Below are 12,631 nucleotides of genomic sequence, written 5' to 3' on the forward strand. Positions count from 1 at the left end.
ATGAAAGAGTCAATGGAAAGCTATCTTCTCTGTATCTCATGGTAAGCCAGAAGTGCTATAGTTCACAGAACTAGTGGGTGGGAAGAAAGCAGGACGTGAAGTGGGGAGAGCAAGGGCAAATGAACCTCGTATGTGATGGTTAATTTTATATGTCAGCTTGGTAATGCTACAGTAGCCAGTTAATCAGACACTAATCTAGATGTGGTTAGCATCTGTGATCACTATGACTGTAAGCAAAGGAGATGACCCTTAATAATGTGGGTGGGCCTCGTCCAATCAGTTGAAGGCCAAGAGAGCAAAAATGGAGGTTTCCCAGAGAAGAAGAAATTCTTCCTCAAGACTGCAGCATCCAGTCCTGTCTGAGTTTCCAGTTCCCTCACATAGACTGTGGGATCTCAGCCTGCCCCACTCCTGCGCGTATTCCTAGCAACTCTGAGCACAAGGCTTGGCCCAGAATGGATGCTCGATAAATATTTCCTGTCTGGAAACGACAACCATCTGTCGAGGTCGGTGTGAACAGAGCTCTGCCTTGGGGCAGGGGCGGAAGCTAAGGGACCGAGGAGGGCCTTTCCTGTCCTTAGATCCTATGACAGGGAGTGGGAAGCTGTCCAGATTGAGAAGAGGTTGTTGGGAGACAAAGTGGAAGGCAATCTGAGATCTATAAAGTAAAAATGAAAATTTAGGAGGAGTGCTGGAAGAGAAGCAACTTCTGGGAGAGATTTGGAAATTTCAGTTTTGCTGGAGTGCTTGCTGCAGGTGAGGACTTGTGTTGGCTGTTCTGAGGGGTCAGGCGCTTTCTTCGAGCTTCGCATATATTAATCCCTAGCACCCTCACAGCCACCCCACGAGATAAATTCTATATGATCCTCGACTCACAGATGGGAAAAGGGAGGCACAGAGGGGGTAAGTAGCTGGAGAAGGATTCACTTTGCCCCGCAGGGGGCTGCTTCTCCAGGGATGCCCCCTCAGGCAAAGGGAAGTGGCCCCCTTGTCTATCATGTTTAATTCCAGCACAGGCCTCCACTTGTTTTTTCTGGAGTTTGCCAAGAAAATCCCAAAGGCTGAGTGAGTCTCCTATCCTCTCTGGGGCCCGTGGTATGCTCTGCATCAGCCCTGGTGGTCTTCAGCATGGGGACAGATTTCTCTGCAAATCTTTTCACTCAGACTGCAGAGCTGGCTTTGTGGCCACATGTGCAATTCATAAAGTTTGCATTTTCCACGGGCCTTGGTTTCCAGAGCATTTTGGCCTGAGCACTATGAGCTTTCAAGAATTTTAGCCGAGAAATGCTGTCCACAGATTGCTCAGCTACATACATCCTTCCCACGGCTGTGAAGTTTGGCACGAGCGTTCTATTATTGCTCCGGGATCAGATTTAGAGTTTCATTTTATTAATATTCTTTTCTGCAAGGATTTAGAAGGGGGAGGGGATCGGGACCAACACTGGTTTCTCCAGGTTCATCATTACTCCCCGCTGACGCCTACCTATGTTCGGCCTCTTTCTGTCCATTTTTGACCCCGTTTGCTGTGTTGACTCATGTCTTCTGTATCTTGAGGGCTGGTTTTTGTGCAGTGCATGGAAATAGAGTGTGATTATGTTTATAGTCTATAAATCTGAAAACTTACTATAAATTTAAAACTACCATATTAGCTGGATTTAAGAGCTATGTTTACATTAATTTTTTTTTCTAAATCAAAATAATCTCGACTTCAAGGCCAGAGCCTGGTGTTACAGGATTTGATTTTGGTCACCATCGGGCTCCTACCCAATGCTGTGCTCTCAGGCCATGTTAGCCAGTATCCTTGGGGAGTGTGTGCCAATCCACAGCCTACACCAGTCATCTTGTCCAAGCACTTTTGGTCTGTAGCAGACAACGTTGCTACTTCTGTGCCCAGTTTGGGTATCAGATTTTTGCTGAGGCTGAGAGCACTGGGTCCTGGGTCCTGCCTCCCCATGTAGCTGCTTCTTCTGGAGGTCTGCTGTCTTCCTGTCATGTCCCAGGACACTGGATCTTGCCAGTCATGGAACCCCTGGCCCACCATCTTATTCAACCCCTCTGTTATGGGTTGTATTGTATCTCCTCCAATATAGATATGTTGGAATCTGATACCTCAGAAAGTGACCTCATTTGGAAATGGGGTCATTGCAGATGTAATTAGTTAAGATGAGGTTATTCTGCAGTAGGGTGGGCCCCTCATCATGACATCCTTACAAGAAGAAAGTAAGAGACATGGAGACATACAGGGAGAAATTCATGTGACAACAAAGACAAAGAGATTGGAATTATGTGGCTACTAACCAGGCATTTACCATTCCCATCCAACCACCAGAATTGAGGAAGAGGCAAAGCATAATTTCCCTACAGATTTCAGAGGCAGCATGGTCCTGCTGACCCCTTGATTTCTCGTCTCCAGAACAGGAGACAATGCATCTCTGTTTTAAGCCACCCAGTCTGTGGCGCTTTGTTACAGCAGCCCTAGGAAAGTAATGTAGCCTCTGTCTCGGGGCGGCAACTTTCCTGTCCCTCAAACACATGTCCGCACCCCACCCACTGGGAGAGTCCAGCATAGCCCTTCCTCACTGGGCGTTTGCACTCATTTGGGTGGTGGATGCCCTTTTCAGAGGGTGAGTGTTGCAAAAGACGGTGAGACCAGCCACTTTCTGCTATTATTTTTTTCTATCACTCTTCAATTCTGAGCAAAGCTGCGCCACATGAGCAAGTGACCATGGCTGGTTCAAGTTTGGTGCCAACGTCCAAACACGTGGATTTTTCTTTCCATTAGCTCTTACACCATGGAGATCAAGCAGAGACTCAGGCTTGATCAGAGACATTTCTCCAAGTGCTGATGAAGCAGGGCCCACTGTGGGAAATGTCAGATTTGTGAAAGTCAATGTTTGTGAAATGCAAACTTTTTCACAGCTTTACGGCACATGGCAGCCATGATCGGGCATAGCTGTAGGATAAGGAAAACCACAGTCAGCTTTCTTGTCATTTGAGTATACAGAGAACAGTGTTGGGGTATGATTTCCCCCAGCCTTGGGCTCTGTGCGTGCTAAGTATGTAGCTCTGAGTTTTTGTCTTTCTCTTGTTGGTGCTCTTTCCAGAAAGTCTCAGCCTTGAATTTCTCATCCCAAAGCTCTCCACTACCTTTGGCATTAGGGTTCTATGCCTGGCTGCCCTTTGTGGTCTTTAGCGACTTGACTGTCACCCAGGCCTTGGAGACGGATGGCTTTCAGACCACTTTTGGCCTGTGTGGACTTAGTCCTGGACTGTATGTCTTTTTCTGCTCCATGAACTGAAGTGAACATGGGAAGGCCATAAGCTGAGATTAGATGAGGTGCTAGAGCTCTGGAGAGAGAGGAATTTCTCCAGAATGGCCAATGGGCCATACAAGTTCTGGTCAAAGAGTGAGGCTACAAGCAGAAGTAGGACTGAGCCTCAGCTCCGAGATGCAGTCTTAAGACTGTTAGTTCTCCAAGAGCTGTTTATTAAGTAGACACTATGTCCCAGGGCCCATGTGCTGGGGAGAGTGATGAAGTAACCAAATTGAAAGCCCCACCTTCCTGCACTGACACCGAAGTGGATTGCAACAAGAGAACAAGCAGGAAGACAAGGCAGGAGGTCCTATGCTGGAAGGATTAGAAACAAAATGGGAGGTGGAGTGGTCTGGGTGAAGACAAGTGGGTCGGGACAGAGGCTGCATGGTGCCTAGTACTGGTGGCATGTTTTCACGGACTACTGGCAACACGCCACTGGGGTGGAGTTCAGGTCCCCTATTAAACCTAGATGGTGGCTGTGGCAGATCTCATCAGGAGCATATTAAATAGTCTTCTGGATATTTCCAGTGAAGGGGTTGGAATTAATATAATCTTCAGCTGAATAGCATTCTCCAATGAGATGAGATTTGAGGAAAAGAGGAGACATATACATAGAAAGAGAAGGGGTGGAAAGAAGAAGGCTGATACTGGCCTCCTGACTGCCATTCCACAAAGACCACAGTCCCCAGGCATAGCAGAGCCAGGCCTCTCCATAGGTCGTTGGGCAATGACCACCCACACAAAGTCCTGTCTTTTCAGTTGCTACCCAATGTGAGAGCCATGTGGTGGCTTCCTTGAAGCACACGTGCAGGTTTCTGTGACGGGGTGTCTGTAACAATCTGGGTGCTGGCTGTTGGCAGTGGTCAGCATGGGAAACATCCATCACAGACTAGTGTGCAAAGTGACTGGAGGTGGCAGTCCCCAAGGGGCCTCTTGATCTTCATTCTAGAGAATTCCCTGCAGCCCAGCAGGCCTTACTGTGCTGCGAAGGAAGAGCTGCTGGCTGAGTCTGGTCTGGACTCTAGAACAGAGTGTCAACAATGCCTACTAGCCGGCTTCTGCTACAAGTGGCCAGAAGCCAGCTGAGGGCTGCCTTAGCCTGATGAGCCACTCACCAGGGAAGTCCTCTCTTCACCTTAGAACTTTCTAGCCTTCTACAAAAATGCCTAATTCACATGACCTGAACCAACCATTGGCTTCAATCAGAAGTATGTTGTACACAACACACACACACCTCTCTCTCTCTCTCTCTCTCTCTCTCTCTCTCTCTCTCTCTCTCACACACACACACACACACATGCACAAGAGCTTTGAGGTTCACCATTGGGCTGGGTGTTTTTGCAGACTGTTAATTGACATAACTCTATCTGTGCTGATCTAACAACCAGATAATCCCCCTGCTAAGACATTCTGTGAAGAGCAGGATTCTGGTTTGGCTCTTTGCTCTTAAAAATCAGCTCTAGCCCAGGGGCACCTGGGTGGCTTGGTCGGTTAAGCGCCTGCCTTTGGCTCAGTTCATGATCTCAGGGTCCTGGAATCGAGCCCCGCATCGGGCTCCCTGCTCAGCAAGGAGGCTGCTTCTCCCTCTGCCTTCCCCCCTGCTTGTGCTCTCTCTTTCTGTCTCTCTCTCAAAAGAATAAATTTAAAAAAAAATCTCAAATAAAAATCAACTCTATCCCAGAGGATGGTCTTCTTGTTCTGCTGCAAGCCAGGCATGGTTTCCCCACTTTGGAGCCCTCATATTTTGTTCTTTTCCATCAATACTGCTTTATGAGATGATTTCCGTCTAAATGACTAACAGGTTGTGTTTGTGGGAGGCATGCGCACGCGTGTGTCTGTGTGCCGTAAGCCGGGATTCTGGAACTAAGGAGAATTAGGTGTTGAAGCACAAATGGTTTTGGTAAATAGCTGCACTTGGACTTGGTTGCCTCCCCTCTCTCCCCCTCCCCAGGCCTTTAATTGCGCATATTTTAATCAGAACACAGTCTGGTCCATATGTGTAAAATTTAACTTTGGCTTCTTCAGCAGGGTCTTAAGCTTGGAAATTTTAGCTATGAAGGCTTTTTTTTTTTCCTTTAATTAAAACCCTTTTGAGACACATGCAGTTGTAAGAAATAATACAGAGAGATCCTCTGCACGCTTACCATAGCTTCCCCCCAGTGATAATGTCTTGCAAAACCATAGTAAAATATGACAACCAGAATATTGACAGTGATACAGCCCAAATACAGAATAGCTCCATCACCGCAGTGACCCCCACCTCCCACCACCACCCAACTGCATCCCAAGCCCCTGGCGACTACTATTCTGCTCTCTGATTCTGTATTTTTTAAAAACATGGTTTTTTACTGAGCTAGTTTTAGTGAAGTTGACTTTTTCCTTCACAGCACCCCAAGGCCTCTGCCATTGGGCTAGATAGAAAGTTCGGGAAGCTATAATCTCTGCTGTTTACATAGTCAGCATTTTGCTGTGGTGGCTAATAGAGCAGGCTCTACAGGCAGAATCCTGCTGATAGGAGTTACGGGCCCGATGACCTAAGACAAGTTGCTTCTCCTGTGTCTGCAAAATGGGGATGATAATAATAGGACTCAGAGGGAATTAATAGATCCAAGTACTAAGGACAGTGCCTCTCCAGCTTTAATGTCACACAAATCACCTGGGTCCTGTTGTGCCTGAGAGCATTTTTAACAAGCTCCCAGGTAATGCTGGTTATTGCTGGTTCTCAGACCACACTCTGTAGCCAGGACTCAGAATAGTACCTGATACAGAGTAAGCACTCAAGAATCATTGGCCGTGTTTTTCCAGCCTTAGTGGGGAGCTGTGTGGGATAGAAGCTGGCACAGTGAGCCTAAGCTTCAAGGTTCAGAGCCTGGAATGCTACCTAGCTTTGCAAGTCCTAGGGCTGGACTGGAGCCCGAGTATAAGGGTGATGATTGGCCTTAACAGAAATGGGTGAGAGAGTGTGGATGTGCTGCTGACCCTGACTCCCGATCCCCGTGCTCTTTCCTATGGGAAGAGATGCACCCCAGGAGTCACTTTTCTTTTCCTGACTTCTCCTGCCTCCAGAAATACAGCTCCTGCAGACTGTTCTCTTCTTCACCTGGGCAGGCAGATGGGGGATGCGAGAAGCAAACCGCCAGGGCCCAGGTGGCTGTAAGCAGCTCTAAATTGCCCAAGGTTGACTTGCCCTTCATACATCAGGGGCAATGATGGGAGTGATAGTTGTGCCCGGGGAGCAGCCCTGCAATGTGTCCTCCTGGAGTCTCTGTGCCCCAGGTGGCCATGGCTACCAGACCTGGGCTGGCAACCTTGGGCAAGGTGAGCACGGCTGGTACTTCTTCTGTCTGAGACAAGTTGGAATGCCATCATCCAGGCATTAAATCCCACCAGTGAGCTGTAACAATGCAAACGGCACACAAGCACATCAAGTTAAAAGTGCCACCCTCCTTTCCTTCTGTCACCCCACAGTCCTCTCAAGGAGTAAGCACTGTCAAGCCATTGTGTGTGTCTTCCCAATACTGTTTCTATGGGCGCACGGACGTATTAATCTAGAAACAGTAATGACTCATCTACATACATTGTCTCACAATTTCACCTTGCTCTTGTCACTTCAAAATAAATCCTGACCCTTGTTTGCAGATCAGCATACATGGAGACCTGCCTCATTCCCCCTAACAGCTATGTACAACAGTATAGATATACCACAGTGCAGTCAGATCATGCTCTAGAGAAGAACATTTCGTTGGTCTCTAAATTTTTAACTTTCTAAGTTGCAGTGAACATTCTCTAGGACGGGTGCCTGAGCAAAAGGTAAGTGGCTCTGTGTGTTTGATAGGTGGTACCCTCCCAAAAGATCAAACCTGCCACAATATACCTTGCACTTACAGGGTATATGTGTCCATTCAACACATCCTGGCTATGGCAGGGTATTGTCAAGCCTTTCCATCACTGTCATTCTTCAAGGAGAAAGACATCGTCTTGTGCTTATTTACAGTTGCATGTCTGGATTCACTAGGAAGGCAGAGCATCCATCCCTTCTGATGTTTATTTCCCCTCTGCAGCTCATGAAATCCAGTTTCCAGCAGCCCCCTGGACACCAGCTCAGCTCCCCACTGAGCTCTCCATGAAGGAGGCACCACCAAGGGCTTTGCTGGAGGAGGTAAGCAGTATTTATTTGTTTAATGTAAAGACTCTGTGCAGAAGCAGTTGCTATGGCCCCAGAGGGCTTTCAGCTTATGTTGGAAGAAAGAAGAAAGCTTCTGTATGACACCAGACTCTTTCTGTTCTGGTAACTGTTAATCATCATTCTATGTCTGTGATAGTACAGCTCCAGCCAGCCTGCCTGTGTCCAACAAGAGGCGTTCATGGACCCACATGGTCCTGAAGCAGTGTGGTTCGGCCAGTGGGAAGAGTTCTGGGCTGGGGTCCAGCAGACCCAAGTTGAAACACCGGCTCTCCCTGTGGAGGGCACAGGTGACATTCCCCCAGCTGTCCTCATCTTGCCATCTTATAGCTTTGGACCTGCCTCATCCTGTCCTTTAGGCCTCATGGCACCATTGGCCTCTGTGGCACTGATTTTACTAACTGTTCCCCAGCCCCTATGACCTTTGCCCTTGAAAGGTCCTTGCCTGGGTGTCCTCCAGGTCCCTCTCTATATATTCAGTTCTTCCCAAGAACACCCCCTGGGGTAGCTTCAGTGTATCCCCACCCAGCCAGCTTTCAAATTGGGCTGCTTACAATTACTCAGATAATTAAGTGCTTTGTGGTCTTTGCACCTAGAGACCACGGTTTTTCAACCTCAGCATTCTTGACATTTCGAGATAGATAATTCTTTGTGGTGGGGAGCTCTCTCCCATGTATAGTAGAATGTTCAGCAGCATCCCTGGTCTCGTCCCATAGCATCATCTCCTCAGTCATGACAATGAAAAATGTTTTCAGACACTGCCTAAATGCCTGATGTTTCCCTGGAAGACAAAATTGCCCCCCGTTGAGAACCACTGATCAAGAGCCATATTGTTTCATCTGCATGGATAGCCTTCTCCCATATCTCCCCACCTGCAATTTGTGATTTGGTGATAAATTAGAAAAAGCGAATTATAGAAAAGTATGTACTGTGATTGTTATATATGTAAGTGAATAAGGACTGGAATAGAATATGCAAAGATGGACTTAGTTATGTAAGCTATGTTTCCTTGGGCTACTCTTGTGGAGGGTTAAAAATGTGGCTGCTTTTTATAGAACCAACCAGCATTTGGGTATCTCTTGCTTTTACTTGTTATTGTAGGATTTTGGCCCCAGGAATTCCAGGGAATACTCAATCTCCCATGGTTCCCCAAAAGAATCTCATGACAGACAAGTTCCCTCTCCCACAGAATCTGCCCCAGCCTCAGACACCTGTGGGGCTAGGAGATGCCCATACACAAAAGCACCTGCCAAGCCCTGAGGTCCTCCACCAGGCATACTGATCCTGGAGGCCCTGTGTCTGGGGGAACATTCATGGTAACATGGTCTCTTTATATTCTCTGTAAAGCTGTGGATATGTAATTTTAATGAAACTGCTTTTTGCTGCTTAGACAGGTGTTTATGGAAGGCTGGGTTGGGACTCGATCCAAGGGGCAGATACAATGACAGACTCATCATTCTGACCACCTTGGCTTTGTTACTGATCCAGTGTGTCGTGCCTGATATGCTCCCAAAAGGCTCTTGGTGGCCTGCCCTGTAGCTCACTAGGGATGCCCACACATGTCTGAATCCCAGTGGTGGGCATGGACCAATCTGGGATGGGTACCCCACTACAGTGGGAAGTGGGATTAGGAATGACTTGTTTTGACATAAACAAATCTGGTTATTATATTTTTGAATATTTGGGTTATTATATTTTTTAAAATACCTGTTCCACCCTCAAGTCCTGCCTCCACGTCTTCTGAGCTTCCTTCCCCTTGACCTCTTCTCTCCTAGTGTGATGGAATGTTGGTTCTCGTGCTCCTTTACAGTCCTGCAATTTGACCCTCTCACAGGACATTCAGTGGGCTCTGTAATATAGTTATTTGGGTATGTTTCTCTTCCTCTCTACTGTGTATACTCCTTGAAGACACAGAGTGCCTTAAATCCACTGTGGGTGCCATCACTGCTTGGTGAAACTCCAGCTGTATGCCTGGGATCCATGAGTACCTGACCTTCGTTATGGGCCATGACCTGGCGAGAGAGGCAGACTGCAGGTGACACAAGGCCCTTCCGCAAAACAGCCAGGATATGGAGATCTTGGACCTGCTTTGCCACCATTTCATTGGGACCACAGTCAGCTCTCATAACTCCCCTATCTCAGTGTCCCATCCATAAAACAGAGGAAACAGCCCTTACCCCTGGGGTCGGGAGAGACACTATTTAAGTACACTGAACCACTGAGAGGAAACTTCTCCATTTATTCAAGGGCTATTTTCAGTAATCTGTGCATTTTAGACCAGGAAATAGTGGTGTGGTTTTTCAGTAAAATACCCCAGTGATCGCCTGTCTTTAGATATCTTTCACATAAAGAGCTTATGTTCAGGAAGAACTCAGCAGGTTGGAAGTAAGGATTGAAATCCAATTCCAATCACTCCTGGCCTAGATCCCTCTGTCCCTCAGATGTTTTCCTGTGGTTGTGGGGAACTTCTAAAGCAGGGACCAACTTAAAGCCGTGGCTGAAATCCGGGACCCTTACTCTAGGACACAAGGGCTCTGGCAGGCTCTGGTTTCTCATAGAAGCCTGTTGTTGAGGAGATCAGAGAGGGACATTCTTGGGGGAAGGAACCTTCCTCGTTCAGGAGCCCAGCTGTGAGTCATGAGTGACCTGGGGATTGTTAAGTGCTGCTTATCAGTAGAAGGAAAGCTGTCCTCTCCTGACCCCACTTTGCTGATTTTGGAGGAGCGAGGGCACAGAGGGTGTTGACTCCAGTGCAGGGAGGAAGGAGTTTGGGTGGGAAGTATGGCTGTAACAATGCCTTGCTCATCCACAATTACGGGAATGAGTTTACCATGAGTGGGTTTCCCAGAAAACAGAATATCAGCCCTGTGAGCAGATTTTGAAAAAGTATAATCACCTGGGAAGGAAATCTTTCTAATGGATGTCTCACCTTGTCTGGCTCCTTGAAGGGAGTACATGGAACAGCATTTTGCTTCTGCTGTATTTCAGCCCATGCCTTGCCCCCGAGCCTCAGCCAGTCTCGTGCGTTCTGAAACGTGTCCCCTGCTTTTCCATGTAAGCCTCGGCGCCCTTGTCACGCATCGACATGCTGTGTCTCCTCAGTTCTGTTTTCCTAAAAGCACTCTGCCTGGTGTCTGGCACACACGATGAGTGCCAAATGTCTTTGAAGGAACACTCAGTCATAAAATCCCCTACTGTTTTTAAGTTGTGTCCTGTTGGCTCTTTAGAAACAGTAAGGTCCTCAGGGCATCCAGGAGGGGAGTTTTGTTTGTCGTTTCAGTCACTGTTCTACATTTCATGACCTCCTCCTCTGTCCCAACATGATGTCAGCATCAGAGGCATAAAGACAAATCAGACCTGGCTCCTGATCTCAAATTAATATGAAGAAAATGGACTCAATAAAATATGGTGTGTGCTCCGCTAAGGTGCGTCCTGCATACCATGGGGCGGAGAGAGGCATTTTTTAAAGTTCTCTCGGATTTCCACTGTTCTGCTCTCTCCTCACTGTCACTTCTTGATATACCAGGTCCCCCCGCTTCCTGCCTTCCTCCTTCCCTTTTCTAACCTCTTTCCTAACTGCTCTTGTCTAGGAAATTGGTTGCATTTGTATCCTTTCTTCAGAGTATTGGGTTTTGACTCTGCCTGGCTGTGCAGTATAAGCACCCGCGAATCCCTTCCACCCCCACAGTGTGTCCCATGCTCAGAGATCCTGACCCAATTGGTCAGAGTAGGTGACAGACCCCCGGCTGATGCCTCCATGCTGCCAGGGTTTAGAACTGCTTTACGGGCAGTTACAGATTCTGACCAGTTGTGGGGATGGCTCTAGACTCAGCTGTGGAGTTAAGCGTATGTGCTTTGGGATGACTCTTTTCCCAAGCACAGAATTGATTTTTAAATCTCTGGGGGGTGAAGACACTGCCTGGGTCTCTCTGTGAGTTGTAGCAGCCAGTGGCAGAGTCCGATAATAGGGTGGCCCAGGGCCAAGAAATGGCCCCATCTACAATCCAAGATATCGAGCACCTCATAAGCAGTCATGATGTGCTTGAGGTGATTCCTAATCAAGTGTTTAAAATCTCAGCTAACCAATGTTGGTGCTAACAGGGGGCCAGAGATTGGATCGTAATGGCCAGGTCATCAAAACTCAGGGAAGGAGTCTCTAAACTGAGAAGCTTCAAGACTTGTGGCTTGAAAACTAAATAGAAGCTACGTATACGCCTAGAACAGTTACATGTAACCTGACATGCATAAAACGTACCTAGGAGAGCAAAGTTACCAACATTAGCGACTATCTGTCACCTTCTCAGTTTGGAAAGTTTTTCTCTTACAAATCAGCCTAGTCGGGCCCTGGCTGCATTCAGCCGTCAGTGATGGGAGTCGTTAGAGCAAACCCTCTGGTGCTATTTGGCATGTTCCTATCAGATTATTTCAGTCAAATGCCAAACATTCAATGAGCACCATCTACGGGCCTGGCATAGAGAAGCATGGACACGGATCAACACAGGTGCTGTCCTTGAGGCGCGCCTCATGTGAGACGTGCTTGAACTATCCTAATGTAAGAAGAGTGAAATCATAGCCCATGAGATAACTCGCAGCTGCCCCCGCAGCCGTACGAGCACGCGCGCTGAAGAAGTTCACGAACAGGAAGTGCTTTAGGGCTCTGTTCCCCCGAGCCTGAGAAAAGGCAGCGTAATTAGCATGCTTTCGTCTAGGAACAGGTAATGCAAAGATCAGGCAAAGCAATTTATTTATTGATTTTATTTTTTTAGAGAGAGAGGGCATGTGTGTGAGAGAGGGGGTAGGGCGGAGGGAAATCTCCAGCAGACCCTCGCTGAGCGCTGCGGAGCCCAATGGGGGCGGGGCTGCATCTCACCGCCCAGGGATCCTGGGTGGGTGGGACCTGAGTTGAAATCAAGAGTCGGACGCTTAACCCACCAAGCCACCTAGGCACCTCTAGGCAAAGCAATTTAATTCAACAAGTCTGTAATTGAGTGTCACCTGTGAGGGGGGAGACAGAACACAGATGAAATACTCATGGTGTGTGACCTTCAGGAAGTCACAGCTGGACTACAAAGGGAAGACTAGTGCTTGGGTCATTCTAAAATAAAAGAAAACAGTAATAATGGCAGCTACC

General features: G+C 47.7%; 1 protein-coding gene across 6 annotated transcripts in view; it reads left to right on the forward strand.

Annotated features, from left to right (window-relative positions):
• Positions 1-12,631, forward strand: part of SLC25A48 (solute carrier family 25 member 48) — a 251,720-nt gene that overhangs the window by 116,632 nt on the left and 122,457 nt on the right. For 4 of the 6 annotated variants that reach the window (XM_034656037.1, XM_034656040.1, XM_034656038.1 and 1 more), the window contains exon 3: positions 7,379-7,476. In XM_034656037.1, the coding sequence (XP_034511928.1) occupies positions 7,441-7,476 (36 nt within the window). In that variant the 5' untranslated portion in view covers positions 7,379-7,440. Of the gene's footprint in view, positions 1-629; positions 757-7,372; positions 7,477-12,631 lie in introns of those variants that run through there. The other 2 variants (XM_034656041.1, XM_034656042.1) reach the window with 2 other exon arrangements.

The sequence above is a fragment of the Ailuropoda melanoleuca genome, chromosome 3 (assembly GCF_002007445.2).
Source record: "Ailuropoda melanoleuca isolate Jingjing chromosome 3, ASM200744v2, whole genome shotgun sequence".
Taxonomy (NCBI): Eukaryota; Metazoa; Chordata; class Mammalia; order Carnivora; family Ursidae; genus Ailuropoda; species Ailuropoda melanoleuca.